Raw genomic sequence first — 23,200 nt, 5'->3', positions numbered from 1 at the left:
CGTAAGGGGGGCTTCCCATAATAAAAAAAGACCCGTACTCGGGAATTATTAATACAATTTAGGTTGAATTCTATATTTAACCTTTTTGGGGGTTGGACCCAAGTACTGCACATCCAGCAGGACTCCATTTGAGCACAGGAGATCCACTGGATCCTTTTTTTTCAATACACAGAGCTCCTCAGGGGCGTGTCACTGCTCTTCCACCTCCTGCAGTTTTTGGGTCAGATGAGCCAGGCACCTCTCAATGTCTCCTCTGCCGTGGTAGTCGCGGTCCAGTCCTCGGGGAATGTTGTGGCAGAAGGACAGGTCGAGGTGGGTGAGGGCGTGGCAGTGGAGGAGGACATCTCTGCAGAGAAAAGGAGGGTCAGTTACTCTGCGAGGGGGGGGGGCAGACGATCACAACAAATATCTATATTGCGGATTGGTCACCTGACAGCGTGGGGCGTGACTCTGGTTTCTGAGACGTTGAGGAAATGCAGTTTGTTATTGCCGACCATCTCATTGTCAGCACCACTTCCTTTGTACAGGTTAATCAAGGCCTCTGCCAAATCCCTCTCTGTGTATCGTTCATCTTTCAAGGTCAATTCCTGCAGGCTGTGCCGCCATTTTCTGGTCAGCAGATAAGACCCAGAATTCGGTGGGAGCACTTCAGTGAAGAGGTACGCCCCCAGGTAGAGCTGCTCCACATCTGACAAAGACAAGCAAAGATTAGACCCAGACAACCCAACCAAAGGCTGACAGAAGATTACAGTAGATGGAAATATGGAAGGGGGTAGGAGAAAGAGGGGAAATGGAGGGGAGGGGAGGGAGGGGGAGGGAGGAGGAAGGGGGAGGGAGGAGGAAGGAAGGAGAGGAAGGAAGGAGGGAGAGGAAGGAAGGAGGGAGGGAGAGGAAAGAAGGGAGGGAGAGGAAAGAAGGGAGAGGAAGGAAGGAAGAAGTGAGATGAAGGAGGGAGGGAGAGGAAGAAAGGAGGGAGAGGAAGGAGGGAGGGAGAGGAAGAGGGGGCACACCTTCATGCAGATGGCTTTCCAAAGGGGTTAATTGGCCTCCGGCTTCGAGTGGGAGTTCGGCTCTGAAGGCCTATGAGGACTTTCTGTGGATGTAGATGAAGGCGACACTCACACCAGGAATGCGGGGGTTGTGCTCTGGAGTTGCTCAGATACTGACCAGTACATGGGAGCTCCGACAAGCACTGTGGTGAGATGTAGTAGCATCCATTCAGGTCTAGAACTCACAGCTTCCAAGAATTTTTCAGCAGCCTCAGAAGGACGTCATCTGTGACTGGGGGGAGGGGGCAACCAGTTCCTGCAGCTGAGGAAACCCAGGGGCATCGGTGTGGTTCTGAGGTTTGAGGTTTGCCAGCCAATGGACACCTACCAGTCTCAGCACCTACAATGGGAATAGAGGAACCTGAGAAGCAAGCTCATCATAGGACCAGCCCAACAGCATGAACTGTGAAGAGGACCGGTCACCTACCCAGACATCTGAACACATTGCATATGATAGAGTTGATACCTCACTGTAACGGCATCTTTGTTCCCTGACCACATGAAAGAGTGGCAGATTCTGGGATCCCAGAGCAGCAGTGTCTGTCTTATAGAACCATCAGAAAATCTTTTCATGTACTTGAATTTAAAGTCAGTAAAAAACATTGCTGGCTGGCTGGCAGGCAGGCAGGCTTCTGCTTCAGAAAAGACTCTGTATGCAAAGATTCTTCCCTTCCCTGCCTCTTCCTTCTACCCAGGTCTCCCTCCAGACTCCCCTTGTAGTTGTGTTATCTCATTTATTTCCTCCCCATTTCCTGCCAACATCACTTCCTGTTTCACTAGCCTTTATGAACCAGTTCAACAAGTTCATTTGCACTTACATAAACGGGTGTCCAACTTCTAAATTCTAGATGGTAGAAAAAAAATACAGCGGGTAAAATACGTATTGAACACGTCACAATTTTTCTCAGTAAATATATTTCTAAAGGTGCAATTGAAGTCAGACTAGGTCAAAATGGAACTCTTTGGATGCCATAATACACATCATGTTTGCAGGTCACATGGCACTGCACGTCACCCCAAAAACACCATCCCATCTGTGAAGCATGGTGGTGGGAACATCTTGGTGGTGGACTGGAAGGGGGTGAAAGTGTCTGGACTGGAAGGGGGTGAAAGTGTCCGGAGTGGAAGAGGGTGAAAGTGTCCGGAGTGGAAGAGGGTGAAAGTGTCCGGAGTGGAAGAGGGTGAAAGGTAAATGACAGAAAACAGTCTGAAAAGCCACATATAATAGAGCCTAATAAGAGAACCACTCCGTCAATCCTCTTATGGCAGTACGTGATGACGTCATAACATCATAGCGGGGCGGTTGGCGTCCATATCTCTGAGGAAGTCCCAACATCTGACACGTTGCGGGACTTCCTCAGAGATAAGGACACCAACCCCCAACCATCCCACTATTTATTAATTTCCCTGAATGGGAACGCTGTAAACAATACACTCCAATGACTCTACAGCGAATCCACAATGCTTGTATTTAATCCCGACCAAACTTACAGCGGTATCCTCTTAACGATTTTAAAATCACAATAAACATAACTAAATTCATAACTACCATAAAAATCCATATAAAACCTGAAATATAGGTGTGCAAAAATTAATAGAAAATATATTTTCAAAAATCACATCTCACTTATCTTTAAAAAAAAAAAAAAGATAAAATAAACAATACCAATTTATTTAAATATTCAGGTCGTTAAAATTCAATGTAGTAAAAGAGTTATTAAGGGTGAATTTGTCTCCTTGCCACAGTAAGAATACATCATCAATATACCTGCGATAAAATAAAAGGTGTGGCCAATCTCTTGAGTAAATGAGGTCCTCCTCCCATCTAGCCATGAATAAATTCCTCGAAACTTGGGGCAAATTTAGCGCCCATGGCGACACCAGTGGTTTGTAAATAAAATTTGTTGCCAAACCAAAATAATTGTGCTTCATAGCAAAGTCTAAAAGGTGTAGAATAAAAGGTTTTTGTGTTGGGGGAATATCTGTGGCCAAGTTCAGATAAAGTTGGTCTGCCGCCATGCCGTCTGTGTGTTTTATATGGCTATATAATGCAGACACATCTGCCGTGACAAGGTAAGTAGGCACATGTCATTTAATAGTCTTGATGTCAACAAGTATTTGTTTAGTATCTTTCAAAAATGCGGGTGTGTTGACAACAAGAGGTTGCAGGAATTGGTCGATATATTCGCCCACTCTGGAGCTCAGGGAGCCGATCCCACTAACAATGGGCCTACCAGGGGGAAAATCAAACAAGGCTACGTAATGGGGGCTTCCCATAATAAATAACCTCAACCAAACGTTTCCTGTAGTTGCAGATCAGACCTGCACAACGATCTGGAGTCATTTTGGACAACTCCTCTTCACAAAACTGTTTCAGTGTAGCAATATTCTTGGGATGTCTGGTGTGAATCGATCTCTTAAGGTCATGCCACAGCATTTCAATCGGGTTGAGGTCAGGACTCTGACTGGGCCACTCCAGAAGGCGTATTCTGTGCTGTTGCAGCCATTGTTTTGTTGAATTACTTGTATGCTTTGGGTCATTGTCCTGTTGCATCACCCATCCTCTGCGGAGGTTCAGTTGGCGGACAGATGGTCGTAAGTTTTCCTGCAAAATGTCTTGATAAGCTCTGGAATTCATTTTCCCATCAATGACAACAATCCATCCAGGCCCTGAGGCAGCAAAGCAGCCCCAAACCATGATGCTCCCTCCGCCATGTTTCACAGTGGAAATGAGGTTTTGATGTTGGTGTGCTGTGCCTTTTTTTCTCCACACATAGTGTTGTGTGTTCTTCCCAAACAACTCAATCTTGGTTTCATCTGTCCGCAGTATATTTTGCCAGTAGTGCTGTGGAACATCCAGGTGCTCTTTTGCAAACTTCAAACGTGCTGCGATATTCTTTTTGGACAGCAATGGCTTCCTCCGTGGTGTCCTCCCATGTACTCCATTCTTGTTTAATGTTTTCCTTATTGTAGATGTGTCAACAAAAATGTTATCATGTGCCAGAGATTTCTGTAGGTCTTTAGCTGACACTCTGGGATTCTTCTTTACCTCATGCAGCATTCTGCGCTGTGCTCTTGCAGTCATTTTTACAGGACGACCGCACCTAGGGAGAGTAGCAACAGTGCTAAACTTTCTCTATTTGTAGACAGTCTGTCTTACCGTGGACACAGGAACATCAAGGCTCAAGGAGATACTTTTGTAACCCTTTCCAGCTTCATGCAAGTCAACAATTCTTGATGGTAGGTCTTCTGAGAGCTCTTTTCTGTGAGGCATGGTTCACATCAGACAGTGCTTCTTGAAATCAGTAAACCCAAAACAGATGTGTGTTTTTTAAGGGCAGGACAGCTGTCAGCAACACATCCAATATCATCACACTGATTGGAGTCAAGGTTGGCTCACTCCTGGCTCCAATTAGCTCTGGGAGAAGTCTAAAAGGTGTAGAATAAAAGGTTTTTGTGTTGGGGGAATATCTGTGGCCAAGTTCAGATAAAGTTGGTCTGCCGCCATGCCGTCTGTGTGTTTTATATGGCTGTATAATGCAGACACATCTGCCGTGACAAGGTAAGTAGGCACATGTCATTTAATAGTCTTGATGTCAACAAGTATTTGTTTAGTATCTTTCAAAAATGCGGGTGTGTTGACAACAAGAGGTTGCAGGAATTGGTCGATATATTCGCCCACTCTGGAGCTCAGGGAGCCGATCCCACTAACAATGGGCCTACCAGGGGGGAAAATCAAACAAGGCTACGTAAGGGGGGCTTCCCATAATAAAAAAAGACCCGTACTCGGGAATTATTAATACAATTTAGGTTCTATATTTAACCTTTTTGGGGTTTGGACCCAAGTACTGTACATCCAGCAGGATTCCATTTGAGCACAGGAGATCCACTGGATCCTTTTTTTTCAATACACAGAGCTCCTCGGGGGCGTGTCACTGCTCTTCCACCTCCTGCAGTTTTTGGGTCAGATGAGCCAGGCACCTCTCAATGTTTCCTCTGCTGTGGTAGACGCGGTCCTGTCCTCGGGGAATGTTGCGGCAGGACAGGTCGAGGTGGGTGAGGGCGTGGCAGTGGAGGAGGACATCTCTGCAGAGAAAAGGAGGGTCAGTTACTCTGCGGGGGGGGGCAGACGATCACAACAAATATCTATATTGCGGATTGGTCACCTGACAGTGTGGGGCGTGACTCTGGTTTCTGAGAGGTTCAGGAATCGCAGTTTGTTATTGCCGACCATCTCATTGTCTGCACCACTTCCTTTGTAGAGATTAATCAAGGCCTCCGCCAAATCCTCCTCTGTGTATCGTTGACCCTTCAAGTCCAGTTCCTGCAGGCTGTGCCGCCATTTACAGGTCAGCAGATGGGACTCAGAAATGTTCGATGGGGGCACTCCAGTGAAGTAGTACGCCCCCAGGTAGAGCTGCATCACATCTGACAAAGACAAGCAAAGATTAGACCCAGACAACCCAACCAAAGGCTGACAGAAGATTACAGTAGATGGAAATATGGAAGGGGGTAGGAGAAAGAGGGGAAATGGAGGGGAGAGGAAGAAAGGAAGGAGGGAGAGGAAGGAAGGAGAGGAAAAAGGGAGGGAGAGGAAGGAAGGAGGGAAGGAGAGGAAAGCGGGAGAGTAAGGAAGGAAGGGGAAGGAAGGGAGGGAGAGGAAGGAGGGACAGGAGGGAGGGAGAGGAAGGAAAAAGGGAGGGAGAGGATAGGAGGGAGGGAGAGGAAAGAGGGAGAGGAAGGAGGAAGGAAGGAGTGAGAGGAAGAAGGGAGGGAGGGAGAGGAAGAAGGGAGGGAGAGGAAGGAAAAAGGGAGGGAGAGGAAAGAAGGGAGAGGAAGGAAGGAAGAAGTGAGATGAAGGAAGGAGGGAGAGAGAGGAAGGAGGGAGTGAGAGGAAGGAAGGAGGGAGGGAGAGGAAGAAAGGAGGGAGAGGAAGGAGGGAGGGAGAGGAAGAGGGGGCACACCTTCATGCAGATGGCTTTCCAAATGGGTTAGTTGGCCTCCGGCTTCAAGTGGGAGTTCGGCTCTGAAGGCCTATGAGGACTTTCTGTGGATGAAGGCGATACTCACACCAGGAATGCGGGGGTTGTGCTCTGGAGTTGCTCAGATACTGACCAGTACATGGGAGCTCCGACAAGCACTGTGGTGAGATGTAGTAGCATCCATTCAGGTCTAGAACTCGCAGCTTCCTAGAATTTTTCAGCAGCCTCAGAAGGACATCATCTGTGACTGGGGGGGAGGGGGCAACCAGTTCCTGCAGCAGAGGAAACCCAGGGGCACCGGTGTGGTTCTGAGGTTTGAGGTTTGCCAGCTAATGGACGCCTACCAGTCTCAGCACCTACAATGGGAACAGAGGAACCTGAGAAGCAAGCTCATCATAGGACCAGCCCAACAGCATGAACTGTGAAGAGGACCGGTCACCTACCCAGACATCTGAACACATTGCATATCATAGAGTTGATACCTCAGTGTAACGGCATCTTTGTTCCCTGACCACATGAAAGAGTGGCAGATTCTGGGATCCCAGAGCAGCAGTGTCTATCCTATAGAAACATCAGAAAATCTTTCATGTACTTGAATTTAAAGTCAGTAAAAAACATTGCTGGCTGGCAGGCAGGCTTCTGCTTCAGAAAAGACTCTGTATGCAAAGATTCTTCCCTTCCCTGCCTCTTCCTTCTACCCAGGTCTCCCTCCAGACTCTCCTTGTGGTTGTGTTATCTCATTTATTTCCTCCCCATTTCCTGCCAACATCACTTCCTGTTTCACTAGCCTTTATGAACCAGTTCAACAAGTTCATTTGCACTTATATAAACGGGTGTCCAACTTCTAAATTCTAGATGGTAGAAAAAAAATACAGTAGGTAAAATACGTATTGAACACGTCACAATTTTTCTCAGTAAATATATTTCTAAAGGTGCAATTGAAGTCAGACTAGGTCAAAATGGAACTCTTTGGATGCCATAATACACATCATGTTTGCAGGTCACATGGCACTGCACGTCACCCCAACAACACCATCCCAACTGTGAAGCATGGTGGTGGGAACATCTTGGTGGTGGACTGGAAGGGGGTGAAAGTGTCCGTACTGGAAGGGTGGTGAAAGTGTCTGGACTGGAAGGGGGTGAAAGTGTCTGGACTGGAAGGGGGTGAAAGTGTCCGGAGTGGAAGAGGGTGAAAGGTAAATGACAGAAAACAGTCTGAAAAGCCACATATAATAGAGCCTAATAAGAGAACCACTCCGTCAATCCTCTTATGGCAGTATGTGATGACGTCATAACATCATAGCGGGGCGGTTCGCGTCCATATCTCTGAGGAAGTCCCAACATCTGACACGTTGCGGGACTTCCTCAGAGATAAGGACACCAACCCCCAACCATCCCACTATTTATTAATTTCCCTGAATGGGAACGCTGTAAACAATACACTCCGATGACTCTACAGCGAATCCACAATGCTTGTATTTAATCCCGACCAAACTTACAGCGGTATCCTCGTAACGATTTTAAAATCACAATAAAAATAACTACATTCATAACTACCATAAAAATCCATATAAAGCCTGAAATATACAGTTGCAAGAAAAAGTATGTGAACCTCTTGGGATTACGTGGAGTTTTGCATGAATTGGGCATAAAATGTGCTCTGAACGTCATCTAAGTCACAACAATAGAAGAACACAGTCTGCTAAACATAATACTACACAAACATTAGATGTTGCCATGGTTTCATTGCACATAACATGTAAACATTCACAATGCAGGGAGGAAAATGTATGTGAACCTTTGGACTTAATAACTGGTTGACCCTCCTTTGGCAGCAATAACCTCAACCAAACGTTTCCTGTAGTTGCAGATCAGACCTGCACAATGATCTGGAGTCATTTTGGACCACTCCTCTTCACAAAACTGTTTCAGTGTAGCAATATTCTTGGGATGTCTGGTGTGAATCGATCTCTTAAGGTCATGCCACAGCATTTCAATCGGGTTGAGGTCAGGACTCTGACTGGGCCACTCCAGAAGGCGTATTCTGTGCTGTTGCAGCCATTGTTTTGTTGAATGACTTGTATGCTTTGGGTCATCATTGTCCTGTTGCATCACCCATCCTCTGCGGAGGTTCAGTTGGCGGACAGATGGTCGTAAGTTTTCCTGCAAAATGTCTTGATAAGCTCTGGAATTCATTTTTCCATCAATGACAACAATCCATCCAGGCCCTGAGGCAGCAAAGCAGCCCCAAACCATGATGCTCCCTCCGCCATGTTTCACAGTGGGGATGAGGTTTTGATGTTGGTGTGCTGTGCCTTTTTTTCTCCACACATAGTGTTGTGTGTTCTTCCCAAACAACTCAATCTTGGTTTCATCTGTCCGCAGTATATTTTGCCAGTAGTGCTGTGGAACATCCAGGTGCTCTTTTGCAAACTTCAAACGTGCTGCAATCTTCTTTTTGAACAGCAATGGCTTCCTCCGTGGTGTCCTCCCATGTACTCCATTCTTGTTTAATGTTTTCCTTATTGTAGATGTGTCAACAAAAATGTTAGCATGTGCCAGAGATTTCTGTAGGTCTTTAGCTGACACTCTGGGATTCTTCTTTACCTCATGCAGCATTCTGCGCTGTGCTCTTGCAGTCATTTTTACAGGACGACCACGCCTAGGGAGAGTAGCAACAGTGCTAAACTTTCTCTATTTGTAGATAGTCTGTCTTACCGTGGACACATGAACATCAAGGCTTTTGGAGATACTTTTGTAACCCTTTCCAGCTTCATGCAAGTCAACAATTCTTGATGGTAGGTCTTCTGAGAGCTCTTTTCTGTGAGGCATGGTTCACATCAGACAGTGCTTCTTGAAATCAGTAAACCCAAAACAGATGTGTGTTTTTTAAGGGCAGGACAGCTGTCAGCAACACATCCAATATCATCACACTGATTGGAGTCAAGGTTGGCTCACTCCTGGCTCCAATTAGCTCTGGGAGAAGTCATTAAGCTAGGGCCTCACATACTTTTTCCTCCCTGCACTGTGAATGTTTACATGTTATGTGCAATTAAACCATGGCAACATCTAATGTTTGTGTAGTATTATGTTCAGCAGACTGTGTTCTTCTATTGTTGTGACTTAGATGACGTTCAGAGTACATTTTATGCCCAATTTATGCAAAACTCCACGTAATCCCAAGGGGTTCACATACTTTTTCTTGCAACTGTAGGTGTGTAAAAATGAATAGAAAATATATTTTCAAAAATCACATCTCACTTATCTTTAAAAAAAAAAAAAAGATAAAATAAACAATACCAATTTATTTAAATATTCAGGTCGTTAAAATTCAATGTAGTAAAAGAGTTATTAAGGGTGAATTTGTCTCCTTGCCACAGTAAGAATACATCATCAATATACCTGCGATAAAATAAAAGGTGTGGCCAATCTCTTGAGTAAATGAGGTCCTCCTCCCATCTAGCCATGAATAAATTCCTCGAAACTTGGGGCAAATTTAGCGCCCATGGCGACACCAGTGGTTTGTAAATAAAATTTGTTGCCAAACCAAAATAATTGTGCTTCATAGCAAAGTCTAAAAGGTGTAGAATAAAAGGTTTTTGTGTTGGGGGAATATCTGTGGCCAAGTTCAGATAAAGTTGGTCTGCCGCCATGCCGTCTGTGTGTTTTATATGGCTGTATAATGCAGACACATCTGCCGTGACAAGGTAAGTAGGCACATGTCATTTAATAGTCTTGATGTCAACAAGTATTTGTTTAGTATCTTTCAAAAATGCGGGTGTGTTGACAACAAGAGGTTGCAGGAATTGGTCGATATATTCGCCCACTCTGGAGCTCAGGGAGCCGATCCCACTAACAATGGGCCTACCAGGGGGAAAATCAAACAAGGCTACGTAATGGGGGCTTCCCATAATAAATAACCTCAACCAAACGTTTCCTGTAGTTGCAGATCAGACCTGCACAACGATCTGGAGTCATTTTGGACAACTCCTCTTCACAAAACTGTTTCAGTGTAGCAATATTCTTGGGATGTCTGGTGTGAATCGATCTCTTAAGGTCATGCCACAGCATTTCAATCGGGTTGAGGTCAGGACTCTGACTGGGCCACTCCAGAAGGCGTATTCTGTGCTGTTGCAGCCATTGTTTTGTTGAATTACTTGTATGCTTTGGGTCATCATTGTCCTGTTGCATCACCCATCCTCTGCGGAGGTTCAGTTGGCGGACAGATGGTCGTAAGTTTTCCTGCAAAATGTCTTGATAAGCTCTGGAATTCATTTTCCCATCAATGACAACAATCCATCCAGGCCCTGAGGCAGCAAAGCAGCCCCAAACCATGATGCTCCCTCCGCCATGTTTCACAGTGGGGATGAGGTTTTGATGTTGGTGTGCTGTGCCTTTTTTTCTCCACACATAGTGTTGTGTGTTCTTCCCAAACAACTCAATCTTGGTTTCATCTGTCCGCAGTATATTTTGCCAGTAGTGCTGTGGAACATCCAGGTGCTCTTTTGCAAACTTCAAACGTGCTGCGATATTCTTTTTGGACAGCAATGGCTTCCTCCGTGGTGTCCTCCCATGTACTCCATTCTTGTTTAATGTTTTCCTTATTGTAGATGTGTCAACAAAAATGTTATCATGTGCCAGAGATTTCTGTAGGTCTTTAGCTGACACTCTGGGATTCTTCTTTACCTCATGCAGCATTCTGCGCTGTGCTCTTGCAGTCATTTTTACAGGACGACCGCACCTAGGGAGAGTAGCAACAGTGCTAAACTTTCTCTATTTGTAGACAGTCTGTCTTACCGTGGACACAGGAACATCAAGGCTCAAGGAGATACTTTTGTAACCCTTTCCAGCTTCATGCAAGTCAACAATTCTTGATGGTAGGTCTTCTGAGAGCTCTTTTCTGTGAGGCATGGTTCACATCAGACAGTGCTTCTTGAAATCAGTAAACCCAAAACAGATGTGTGTTTTTTAAGGGCAGGACAGCTGTCAGCAACACATCCAATATCATCACACTGATTGGAGTCAAGGTTGGCTCACTCCTGGCTCCAATTAGCTCTGGGAGAAGTCTAAAAGGTGTAGAATAAAAGGTTTTTGTGTTGGGGGAATATCTGTGGCCAAGTTCAGATAAAGTTGGTCTGCCGCCATGCCGTCTGTGTGTTTTATATGGCTGTATAATGCAGACACATCTGCCGTGACAAGGTAAGTAGGCACATGTCATTTAATAGTCTTGATGTCAACAAGTATTTGTTTAGTATCTTTCAAAAATGCGGGTGTGTTGACAACAAGAGGTTGCAGGAATTGGTCGATATATTCGCCCACTCTGGAGCTCAGGGAGCCGATCCCACTAACAATGGGCCTACCAGGGGGGAAAATCAAACAAGGCTACGTAAGGGGGGCTTCCCATAATAAAAAAAGACCCGTACTCGGGAATTATTAATACAATTTAGGTTCTATATTTAACCTTTTTGGGGTTTGGACCCAAGTACTGTACATCCAGCAGGATTCCATTTGAGCACAGGAGATCCACTGGATCCTTTTTTTTCAATACACAGAGCTCCTCGGGGGCGTGTCACTGCTCTTCCACCTCCTGCAGTTTTTGGGTCAGATGAGCCAGGCACCTCTCAATGTTTCCTCTGCTGTGGTAGACGCGGTCCTGTCCTCGGGGAATGTTGCGGCAGGACAGGTCGAGGTGGGTGAGGGCGTGGCAGTGGAGGAGGACATCTCTGCAGAGAAAAGGAGGGTCAGTTACTCTGCGGGGGGGGGCAGACGATCACAACAAATATCTATATTGCGGATTGGTCACCTGACAGTGTGGGGCGTGACTCTGGTTTCTGAGAGGTTCAGGAATCGCAGTTTGTTATTGCCGACCATCTCATTGTCTGCACCACTTCCTTTGTAGAGATTAATCAAGGCCTCCGCCAAATCCTCCTCTGTGTATCGTTGACCCTTCAAGTCCAGTTCCTGCAGGCTGTGCCGCCATTTACAGGTCAGCAGATGGGACTCAGAAATGTTCGATGGGGGCACTCCAGTGAAGTAGTACGCCCCCAGGTAGAGCTGCATCACATCTGACAAAGACAAGCAAAGATTAGACCCAGACAACCCAACCAAAGGCTGACAGAAGATTACAGTAGATGGAAATATGGAAGGGGGTAGGAGAAAGAGGGGAAATGGAGGGGAGAGGAAGAAAGGAAGGAGGGAGAGGAAGGAAGGAGAGGAAAAAGGGAGGGAGAGGAAGGAAGGAGGGAAGGAGAGGAAAGCGGGAGAGTAAGGAAGGAAGGGGAAGGAAGGGAGGGAGAGGAAGGAGGGACAGGAGGGAGGGAGAGGAAGGAAAAAGGGAGGGAGAGGATAGGAGGGAGGGAGAGGAAAGAGGGAGAGGAAGGAGGAAGGAAGGAGTGAGAGGAAGAAGGGAGGGAGGGAGAGGAAGAAGGGAGGGAGAGGAAGGAAAAAGGGAGGGAGAGGAAAGAAGGGAGAGGAAGGAAGGAAGAAGTGAGATGAAGGAAGGAGGGAGAGAGAGGAAGGAGGGAGTGAGAGGAAGGAAGGAGGGAGGGAGAGGAAGAAAGGAGGGAGAGGAAGGAGGGAGGGAGAGGAAGAGGGGGCACACCTTCATGCAGATGGCTTTCCAAATGGGTTAGTTGGCCTCCGGCTTCAAGTGGGAGTTCGGCTCTGAAGGCCTATGAGGACTTTCTGTGGATGAAGGCGATACTCACACCAGGAATGCGGGGGTTGTGCTCTGGAGTTGCTCAGATACTGACCAGTACATGGGAGCTCCGACAAGCACTGTGGTGAGATGTAGTAGCATCCATTCAGGTCTAGAACTCGCAGCTTCCTAGAATTTTTCAGCAGCCTCAGAAGGACATCATCTGTGACTGGGGGGGAGGGGGCAACCAGTTCCTGCAGCAGAGGAAACCCAGGGGCACCGGTGTGGTTCTGAGGTTTGAGGTTTGCCAGCTAATGGACGCCTACCAGTCTCAGCACCTACAATGGGAACAGAGGAACCTGAGAAGCAAGCTCATCATAGGACCAGCCCAACAGCATGAACTGTGAAGAGGACCGGTCACCTACCCAGACATCTGAACACATTGCATATCATAGAGTTGATACCTCAGTGTAACGGCATCTTTGTTCCCTGACCACATGAAAGAGTGGCAGATTCTGGGATCCCAGAGCAGCAGTGTCTATCCTATAGAAACATCAGAAAATCTTTCATGTACTTGAATTTAAAGTCAGTAAAAAACATTGCTGGCTGGCAGGCAGGCAGGCAGGCAGGCTTCTGCTTCAGAAAAGACTCTGTATGCAAAGATTCTTCCCTTCCCTGCCTCTTCCTTCTACCCAGGTCTCCCTCCAGACTCTCCTTGTGGTTGTGTTATCTCATTTATTTCCTCCCCATTTCCTGCCAACATCACTTCCTGTTTCACTAGCCTTTATGAACCAGTTCAACAAGTTCATTTGCACTTATATAAACGGGTGTCCAACTTCTAAATTCTAGATGGTAGAAAAAAAATACAGTAGGTAAAATACGTATTGAACACGTCACAATTTTTCTCAGTAAATATATTTCTAAAGGTGCAATTGAAGTCAGACTAGGTCAAAATGGAACTCTTTGGATGCCATAATACACATCATGTTTGCAGGTCACATGGCACTGCACGTCACCCCAACAACACCATCCCAACTGTGAAGCATGGTGGTGGGAACATCTTGGTGGTGGACTGGAAGGGGGTGAAAGTGTCCGTACTGGAAGGGTGGTGAAAGTGTCTGGACTGGAAGGGGGTGAAAGTGTCTGGACTGGAAGGGGGTGAAAGTGTCCGGAGTGGAAGAGGGTGAAAGGTAAATGACAGAAAACAGTCTGAAAAGCCACATATAATAGAGCCTAATAAGAGAACCACTCCGTCAATCCTCTTATGGCAGTATGTGATGACGTCATAACATCATAGCGGGGCGGTTCGCGTCCATATCTCTGAGGAAGTCCCAACATCTGACACGTTGCGGGACTTCCTCAGAGATAAGGACACCAACCCCCAACCATCCCACTATTTATTAATTTCCCTGAATGGGAACGCTGTAAACAATACACTCCGATGACTCTACAGCGAATCCACAATGCTTGTATTTAATCCCGACCAAACTTACAGCGGTATCCTCGTAACGATTTTAAAATCACAATAAAAATAACTACATTCATAACTACCATAAAAATCCATATAAAGCCTGAAATATACAGTTGCAAGAAAAAGTATGTGAACCTCTTGGGATTACGTGGAGTTTTGCATGAATTGGGCATAAAATGTGCTCTGAACGTCATCTAAGTCACAACAATAGAAGAACACAGTCTGCTAAACATAATACTACACAAACATTAGATGTTGCCATGGTTTCATTGCACATAACATGTAAACATTCACAATGCAGGGAGGAAAATGTATGTGAACCTTTGGACTTAATAACTGGTTGACCCTCCTTTGGCAGCAATAACCTCAACCAAACGTTTCCTGTAGTTGCAGATCAGACCTGCACAATGATCTGGAGTCATTTTGGACCACTCCTCTTCACAAAACTGTTTCAGTGTAGCAATATTCTTGGGATGTCTGGTGTGAATCGATCTCTTAAGGTCATGCCACAGCATTTCAATCGGGTTGAGGTCAGGACTCTGACTGGGCCACTCCAGAAGGCGTATTCTGTGCTGTTGCAGCCATTGTTTTGTTGAATGACTTGTATGCTTTGGGTCATCATTGTCCTGTTGCATCACCCATCCTCTGCGGAGGTTCAGTTGGCGGACAGATGGTCGTAAGTTTTCCTGCAAAATGTCTTGATAAGCTCTGGAATTCATTTTTCCATCAATGACAACAATCCATCCAGGCCCTGAGGCAGCAAAGCAGCCCCAAACCATGATGCTCCCTCCGCCATGTTTCACAGTGGGGATGAGGTTTTGATGTTGGTGTGCTGTGCCTTTTTTTCTCCACACATAGTGTTGTGTGTTCTTCCCAAACAACTCAATCTTGGTTTCATCTGTCCGCAGTATATTTTGCCAGTAGTGCTGTGGAACATCCAGGTGCTCTTTTGCAAACTTCAAACGTGCTGCAATATTCTTTTTGAACAGCAATGGCTTCCTCCGTGGTGTCCTCCCATGTACTCCATTCTTGTTTAATGTTTTCCTTATTGTAGATGTGTCAACAAAAATGTTAGCATGTGCCAGAGATTTCTGTAGGTCTTTAGCTGACACTCTGGGATTCTTCTTTACCTCATGCAGCATTCTGCGCTGTGCTCTTGCAGTCATTTTTACAGGACGACCACGCCTAGGGAGAGTAGCAACAGTGCTAAACTTTCTCTATTTGTAGATAGTCTGTCTTACCGTGGACACATGAACATCAAGGCTTTTGGAGATACTTTTGTAACCCTTTCCAGCTTCATGCAAGTCAACAATTCTTGATGGTAGGTCTTCTGAGAGCTCTTTTCTGTGAGGCATGGTTCACATCAGACAGTGCTTCTTGAAATCAGTAAACCCAAAACAGATGTGTGTTTTTTAAGGGCAGGACAGCTGTCAGCAACACATCCAATATCATCACACTGATTGGAGTCAAGGTTGGCTCACTCCTGGCTCCAATTAGCTCTGGGAGAAGTCATTAAGCTAGGGCCTCACATACTTTTTCCTCCCTGCACTGTGAATGTTTACATGTTATGTGCAATTAAACCATGGCAACATCTAATGTTTGTGTAGTATTATGTTCAGCAGACTGTGTTCTTCTATTGTTGTGACTTAGATGACGTTCAGAGTACATTTTATGCCCAATTTATGCAAAACTCCACGTAATCCCAAGGGGTTCACATACTTTTTCTTGCAACTGTAGGTGTGTAAAAATGAATAGAAAATATATTTTCAAAAATCACATCTCACTTATCTTTAAAAAAAAACAAAAAAGATAAAATAAACAATACCAATTTATTAAAATATTCAGGTCGTTAAAATTTAATGTAGTAAAATAGTTATTAAGGGTGAATTTGTCTCCTTGGCACAGTAAGAATACATCATCGATATACCTGCGATAAAATAAAAGGTGTGGCCAATCTCTTGAGTAAATGAGGTCCTCCTCCCATCTAGCCATGAATAAATTCGCCAAACTTGGGGCAAATTTAGCGCCCATGGCGACACCAGTGGTCTGTAAATAAAATTTGTTGACAAACCAAAAATAATTGCTTCATAGCAAAGTCTAAAAGATGTAGAATAAAAGGTTTTTGTGTTGGGGGAATATCTGTGGCCAAGTTCAGATAAAGTTGGTCTGCCGCCATGCCGTCTGTGTGTTTTATATGGCTGTATAATGCAGACACATCTGCCGTGACAAGGTAAGTAGGCACATGTCATTTAATAGTTTTGATGTCAACAAGTATTTGTTTAGTATCTTTCAAAAATGCGGGTGTGTTGACAACAAGAGGTTGCAGGAATTGGTCGATATATTCGCCCACTCTGGAGCTCAGGGAGCCGATCCCACTAACAATGGGCCTACCAGGGGGGAAATCAAACAAGGCTACGTAAGGGGGGCTTCCCATAATAAAAAAAGACCCGTACTCGGGAATTATTAATACAATTTAGGTTGAATTCTATATTTAACCTTTTTGGGGGTTGGACCCAAGTACTGTACATCCAGCAGGACTCCATTTGAGCACAAGAGATCCACTGGATCCTTTTTTTTCAATACACAGAGCTCCTCGGGGGAGTGTCCCTGTTCTTCCACCTCCTGCAGTTTTTGGGTCAGATGAGCCAGGCACCTCTCAATGTCTCCTCTGCTGTGGTAGACGCGGTCCAGTCCTCTGGGAATGTTGCGGCAGAAGGACAGGTCGAGGTGGGTGAGGGCGTGGCAGTGGAGGAGGACATCACTGCAGAGAAAAGGAGGGTCAGTTACTCTGCGAGGGGGACAGACGATCACAACAAATATCTATATTGTGGAGTGGTCACCTGACAGCGTGGGGCGTGACTCTGGTTTCTGAGACGTTGAGGAAACGCAGTTTGTTATTGCCGACCATCTCATTGTCTGCACCACTTCCTTTGAACAGGTTAATCAAGGCCTCTGCCAAATCCCTCTCTGTGTATCGTTCATCTTTCAAGGTCAATTCCTGCAGGCTGTGCCGCCATTTTCTGGTCAGCAGATAAGACCCAGAATTCGGTGGGAGCACTTCAGTGAAGAGGTACGCCCCCAGGTAGAGCTGCTCCACATCTGACAAAGACAAGCAAAGATTAGACCCAGACAACCCAACCAAAGGCTGACAGAAGATTACAGTAGATGGAAATATGGAGGGGGGTAGGAGAAAGAGGGGAAATGGAGGGGAGAGGAAGAAAGGAGGAAGGGGGAGGGAGGAGGAAGGGGAAGGAAGGAGGGAGAGGAAGGAAGGAGGGAGAGGAAGGAAGGAGGGATGGAGAGGAAAGAAGGGAGGGAGAGGAAAGAAGGGAGGGAGAGGAAAGAAGGGAGAGGAAGGAAGGAAGAAGTGAGATGAAGGAGGGAGGGAGAGAAAGAAAGGAGGGAGAGGAAGGAGGGAGGGAGAGGAAGAGGGGGCACACCTTCATGCAGATGGCTTTCCAAAGGGGTTAGTTGGCCTCCGGCTTCGAGTGGGAGTTCGGCTCTGAAGGCCTATGAGGACTTTCTGTGGATGTAGATGAAGGCGACACTCACACCAGGAATGCGGGGGTTGTGCTCTGGAGTTGCTCAGATACTGACCAGTACATGGGAGCTCCGACAAGCACTGTGGTGAGATGTAGTAGCATCCATTCAGGTCTAGAACTCGCAGCTTCCAAGAATTTTTCAGCAGCCTCAGAAGGACGTCATCTGTGACTGGGGGGAGGGGGCAACCAGTTCCTGCAGCTGAGGAAACCCAGGGGCATCAGTGTGGTTCTGAGGTTTGAGGTTTGCCAGCCAATGGACACCTACCAGTCTCAGCACCTACAATGGGAACAGAGGAACCTGAGAAGCAAGCTCATCATAGGACCAGCCCAACATTATGAACTGTGAAGAGGACCGGTCACCTACCCAGACATCTGAACACATTGCATATCATAGAGTTGATACCTCACTATAACGGCATCTTTGTTCCCTGACCACATGAAAGAGTGGCAGATTCTGGGATCCCAGAGCAGCAGTGTCTATCTTATAGAACCATCAGAAAATCTTTTCATGTACTTGAATTTAAAGTCAGTAAAAAACATTGCTGGCTGGCAGGCTTCTGCTTCAGAAAAGACTCTGTATGCAAAGATTCTTCCCTTCCCTGCCTCTTCCTTCTACCCAGGTCTCCCTCCAGACTCCCCTTGTGGTTGTGTTATCTCATTTATTTCCTCCCCATTTCCTGCCAACATCACTTCCTATTTCACTAGCCTTTATGAACCAGTTCAACAAGTTCATTTGCACTTATATAAACGGGTGTCCAACTTCTAAATTCTAGATGGTAGAAAAAAAATACAGCGGGTAAAATACGTATTGAACACGTCACAATTTTTCTCGGTAAATATATTTCTAAAGGTGCAATTGAAGTCAGACTAGGTCAAAATGGAACTCTTTGGATGCCATAATACACATCATGTTTGGAGGTCACATGGCACTGCACGTCACCCCAAAAACACCATCCCATCTGTGAAGCATGGTGGTGGGAACATCTTGGTGGTGGACTGGAAGGGGGTGAAAGTGTCCGGACTGAAATGAGGTTAAAGTGTCCGGAGTGGAAGAGGGTGAAAGGTAAATGACAGAAAACAGTCTGAAAAGCCACATATAATAGAGCCTAATAAGAGAACCACTCCGTCAATCCTCTTATGGCAGTTCGTGATGACGTCATAACATCATAGCGGGGCGGTTGGCGTCCATATCTCTGAGGAAGTCCCAACATCTGACACGTTGCGGGACTTCCTCAGAGATAAGGACACCAACCCCCAACCATCCCACTATTTATGAATTTCCCTGAATGGGAACGCTGTAAACAATACACTCCGATGACTCTACAGCGAATCCACAATGCTTGTATTTAATCCCGACCGAACTTACAGCGGTATCCTCGTAACGATTTTAAAATCACAATAAACATAACTAAATTCATAACTACCATAAAAATCCATATAAAACCTGAAATATAGGTGTGTAAAAATTAATAGAAAATATATTTTCAAAAATCACATCTCAATTATCTTTAAAAAAAAAAAAAGATAAAATAAACAATACCAATTTATTTAAATATTCAGGTCGTTAAAATTCAATGTAGTAAAATAGTTATTAAGGGTGAATTTGTCTCCTTGGCACAGTAAGAATACATCATCAATATACCTGCGATAAAATAAAAGGTGTGGCCAATCTCTTGAGTAAATGAGGTCCTCCTCCCATCTAGCCATGAATAAATTCCCCGAAACTTGGGGCAAATTTAGCTCCCATGGCGACACCAGTGGTTTGTAAATAAAATTTGTTGCCAAACCAAAATAATTGTGTTTCATAGCAAAGTCTAAAAGGTGTAGAATAAAAGGTTTTTGTGTTGGGGGAATATCTGTGGCCAAGTTCAGATAAAGTTGGTCTGCCGCCATGCCGTCTGTATGTTTTATATGGCTGTATAATGCAGACACATCTGCCGTGACAAGGTAAGTAGGCACATGTCATTTAATAGTCTTGATGTCAACAAGTATTTGTTTAGTATCTTTCAAAAATGCGGGTGTGTTGACAACAAGAGGTTGCAGGAATTGGTCGATATATTCGCCCACTCTGGAGCTCAGAGAGCCGATCCCACTAACAATGGGCCTTCCAGGGGGGAAAATCAAACAAGGATACGTAAGGGGGGCTTCCCATAATAAAAAAAGACCCGTACTTGGGAATTATTAATACAATTTAGGTTGAATTCTATATTTAACCTTTTTGGGGGTTGGACCCAAGTACTGTACATCCAGCAGGACTCCATTTGAGCACAGGAGATCCACTGGATCCTTTTTTTTCAATACACAGAGCTCCTCGGGGGAGTGTCCCTGTTCTTCCACCTCCTGCAGCTTTTGGGTCAGATGAGCCAGGCACCTCTCAATGTCTCCTCTGCTGTGGTAGACGCGGTCCAGTCCTCGGGGAATGTTGCGGCAGAAGGACAGGTCAAGGTGGGTGAGGGCGTGGCAGTGGAGGAGGACATCTCTGCAGAGAAAAGGAGGGTCAGTTACTCTGCGGGGGGGGGGGACAGACGATCACAACAAATATCTATATTGCGGATTGGTCACCTGACAGCATGTGGCGTGACTCTGGTTTCTGAGACAATGAGGAAACGCAGTTTGTTATTGCCGACCATCTCATTGTCTGCACCACTTCCTTTGTACAGGTTAATCAAGGCCTCTGCCAAATCCCTCTCTGTGTATCGTTCATCTTTCAAGGTCAATTCCTGCAGGCTGTGCCGCCATTTTCTGGTCAGCAGATAAGACCCAGAATTCGGTGGGAGCACTTCAGTGAAGAGGTACGCCCCCAGGTAGAGCTGCTCCACATCTGACAAAGACAAGCAAAGATTAGACCCAGACAACCCAACCAAAGGCTGACAGAAGATTACAGTAGATGGAAATATGGAAGGGGGTAGGAGAAAGAGGGGAAATGGAGGGAGGAGGAAGAGGGAGGGAGGAGGAAGGGGAGGGAGGAGGAAGGGGAAGGAGGGAGGGAGAGGAAGGAAAAAGGGAGGGAGAGGAAAGAAGGGAGAGGAAGGAAGGAAGAAGTGAGATGAAGGAGGGAGGGAGAGGAAGAAAGGAGGGAGAGGAAGAGGGGCACACCTTCATGCAGATGGCTTTCCAAAGGGGTTAGTTGGCCTCCGGCTTCGAGTGGGAGTTCGGCTCTGAAGGCCTATGAGGACTTTCTGTGGATGTAGATGAAGGCGACACTCACACCAGGAATGCGGGGGTTGTGCTTTGGAGTTGCTCAGATACTGACCAGTACATGGGAGCTCCGACAAGCACTGTGGTGAGATGTAGTAGCATCCATTCAGGTCTAGAACTCGCAGCTTCCTAGAATTTTTCAGCAGCCTCAGAAAGACGTCATCTGTGACTGGGGGGGAGGGGGCAACCAGTTCCTGCAGCAGAGGAAACCCAGGGGCACCGGTGTGGTTATGAGGTTTGAGGTTTGCCAGCCAATGGACGCCTACCAGTCTCAGCACCTACAATGGAGGAGGTCTTCCACCTCCTGCAGTTTTTGGGTCAGATGAGCCAGGCACCTCTCCATATCTCCTCTGCCGTGGTAGACGCGGTCCAGTCCTTGGGGAATGTTGCGGCAGAAGGACAGGTCGAGGTGGGTGAGGGCGTGGCAGTGGAGGAGGACATCTCTGCAGAGAAAAGGAGGGTCAGTTACTCTGCGGGGGGGACAGGCGATCACAATATCTATATTGCGGATTGGTCACCTGACAGCGTGGGGCGTGACTCTGGTTTCTGAGATGTTTAGGAATCGCAGTTTTGTCATTGCCAAGTGTGCCATTGTCTGCACCACTTCCTTTGTAGAGATTAATCAAGGCCTCCGCCAAATCCTCCTCTGTGTATCGTTGACCCTTCAAGTCCAGTTCCTGCCGGCTTAGCCGCCATTTACAGGTCAGCAGATGGGACCCAGAAACGATCGATGGGGGCACTCCAGTGAAGAAGTATGCCCCCAGGTAGAGCTGCTCCACATCTGACAAAGACAAGCAAAGATTAGACCCAGACAACCCAACCAAAGGCTGACAGAAGATTACAGTAGATGGAAATATGGAAGGGGGTAGGAGAAAGAGGGGAAATGGAGGGGAGAGGAAGAAAGGAGGAAGGGGGAGGAAGGGGAAGGAGGAAGGGGGGAAATGGAGGGAAGGGGAAGGGAGGAGGGAGGGAGAGGAAGGAAGGGGGAGGGAGAGGGAGGAAGGGGAAGGAGGGAGTGGGAGGGAGGGAGAGGAAGGAAGGAAGAAGAGAGGGAGGGAGAGGAAGGAAAAAGGGAGGGAGTGGAAAGAAGGGAGAGAAAGGAAGGAAGGAGGGAGGGAGAGGAAGAAAGGAGGGAGGGAGAGGAAGAGGGGGCACACCTTCATGCAGATGGCTTTCCAAAGGGGTTAGTTGGCCTCCGGCTTCGAGTGGGAGCTCGGATCTGAAGGCCTATGAGGACTTTCTGTGGATGTAGATGAAGGCGACACTCACACCAGGAATGCGGGGGTTGTGCTCTGGAGTTGCTCAGATACTGACCAGTACATGGGAGCTCCGACAAGCACTGTGGTGAGATGTAGTAGCATCCATTCAGGTCTAGAACTCGCAGCTTCCTAGAATTTTTCAGCAGCCTCAGAAGGACGTCATCTGTGACTGGGGGGGGAGGGTGCATCCAGTTCCTGCAGCTGAGGAACCCCAGGGGCACCGGTGGGGTTCTGAGGTTCGAGGTTTGCCAGCCATGGGACACCTACCAGTCTCAGCACCTGCAATGGGAACAGAGGAACCTGAGAAGCAAGCTCATCATAGGACCAGCCCAACATTATGAACTGTGAAGAGGACCGGTCACCTACCCAGACATCTGAACACCATGCATATGATAGAGTTGATACCTCAGTGTAACGGCGTCTTTGTTCCCTGACCACATGAAAGAGTGGCAGATTCTAAGATCCCAGAGCAGCAGTGTCTGTCTTATAGAACCATCAGAAAATCTTTTCATGTACTTGAATTTAAAGTCAGTAAAAAACATTGCTGGCTGGCAGGCAGGCAGGCTTCTGCTTCAGAAAAAACTCTGTATGCAAAGATTCTTCCCTTCCCTGCCTCTTCCTTCTACCCAGGTCTCCCTCCAGACTCCCCTTGTAGTTGTGTTATCTCATTTATTTCCTCCCCATTTCCTGCCAACATCACTTCCTGGTTCACTAGCCTTTACGAACCAGTTCAACAAGTTCATTTGCACTTATATAAACGGGTGTCCAACTTCTAAATTCTAGATGGTAGAAAAAAAATACAGCGGGTAAAATACGTATTGAACACGTCACCATTTTTCTCGGTAAATATATTTCTAAAGGTGCTATTGAAATTTTCACCACATTGATAAAACCCCGTGCAATCCATACATACAAAGAAACCGAAACAGAAAAGCTCAGAAATTAAATTATGTGTAATAAAATGGAATGACACAGGGAAAAAGTTTTGAACACATGAAGAAAGGGAGGTGAAAAAAAAGGCATGGAAAGCCAAGACACCAGCTGAAATCTATCAGTAATTAG

The 23,200-nt window shown here is 46.3% G+C and overlaps 3 protein-coding genes across 3 annotated transcripts in view; 1 reads left to right on the top strand and 2 right to left on the bottom strand.

The window, feature by feature from the left end:
* The window catches only part of LOC149429414 (F-box/LRR-repeat protein 6-like), an 81,156-nt gene that overhangs the window by 45,098 nt on the left and 12,858 nt on the right, over positions 1–23,200 (top strand). The gene's annotated exons all lie outside the window — the stretch shown is intronic.
* Positions 190–6,492, bottom strand: LOC149429416 (uncharacterized). Its single transcript, XM_089666436.1, has 6 exons — positions 6,475–6,492; positions 6,084–6,360; positions 5,216–5,552; positions 1,477–1,484; positions 430–688; positions 190–346 (listed from the first exon to the last, which is right to left on the bottom strand). The coding sequence occupies exons 1-6, from the start codon at positions 6,490–6,492 to the stop codon at positions 190–192; spliced, it is 1,056 nt and encodes a 351-aa protein (XP_089522562.1).
* Positions 11,601–16,315, bottom strand: LOC149429415 (F-box/LRR-repeat protein 6-like). Its single transcript, XM_089666435.1, has 4 exons — positions 16,211–16,315; positions 12,784–12,979; positions 11,835–12,096; positions 11,601–11,754 (listed from the first exon to the last, which is right to left on the bottom strand). The coding sequence occupies exons 1-4, from the start codon at positions 16,313–16,315 to the stop codon at positions 11,601–11,603; spliced, it is 717 nt and encodes a 238-aa protein (XP_089522561.1).

This window comes from Staurois parvus, unplaced genomic scaffold, assembly GCF_062004578.1.
Source record: "Staurois parvus isolate SC_StPar_1 unplaced genomic scaffold, SC_StPar_1.0 ptg002707l, whole genome shotgun sequence".
NCBI classification, from domain to species: domain Eukaryota; kingdom Metazoa; phylum Chordata; class Amphibia; order Anura; family Ranidae; genus Staurois; species Staurois parvus.
This window is presented reverse-complemented; position numbering and strand designations above follow the sequence as displayed.

Bases quoted from the DNA above. Each gene is read 5' to 3' on its own strand.
- LOC149429416 (XM_089666436.1), bottom strand. The intron at 5,553-6,083 runs GCCTTCAGAGCC...TACCCCCTTCCA, and splicing joins TCCACAGAAAGTCCTCATAG to TATTTCCATCTACTGTAATC. The intron at 347-429 runs GTGACCAATCCG...TTTTCTCTGCAG, and splicing joins GTCACGCCCCACGCTGTCAG to AGATGTCCTCCTCCACTGCC.
- LOC149429415 (XM_089666435.1), bottom strand. From the start codon at position 16,315: ATGGCGGCAGACCAACTTTATCTGAACTTGGCCACAGATATTCCCCCA. The intron at 12,980-16,210 runs GTTTGTCAACAA...GGCGTCCATTAG, and splicing joins CTATGAAGCAATTATTTTTG to CTGGCAAACCTCAAACCTCA. The intron at 11,755-11,834 runs GTGACCAATCCG...TTTTCTCTGCAG, and splicing joins GTCACGCCCCACACTGTCAG to AGATGTCCTCCTCCACTGCC.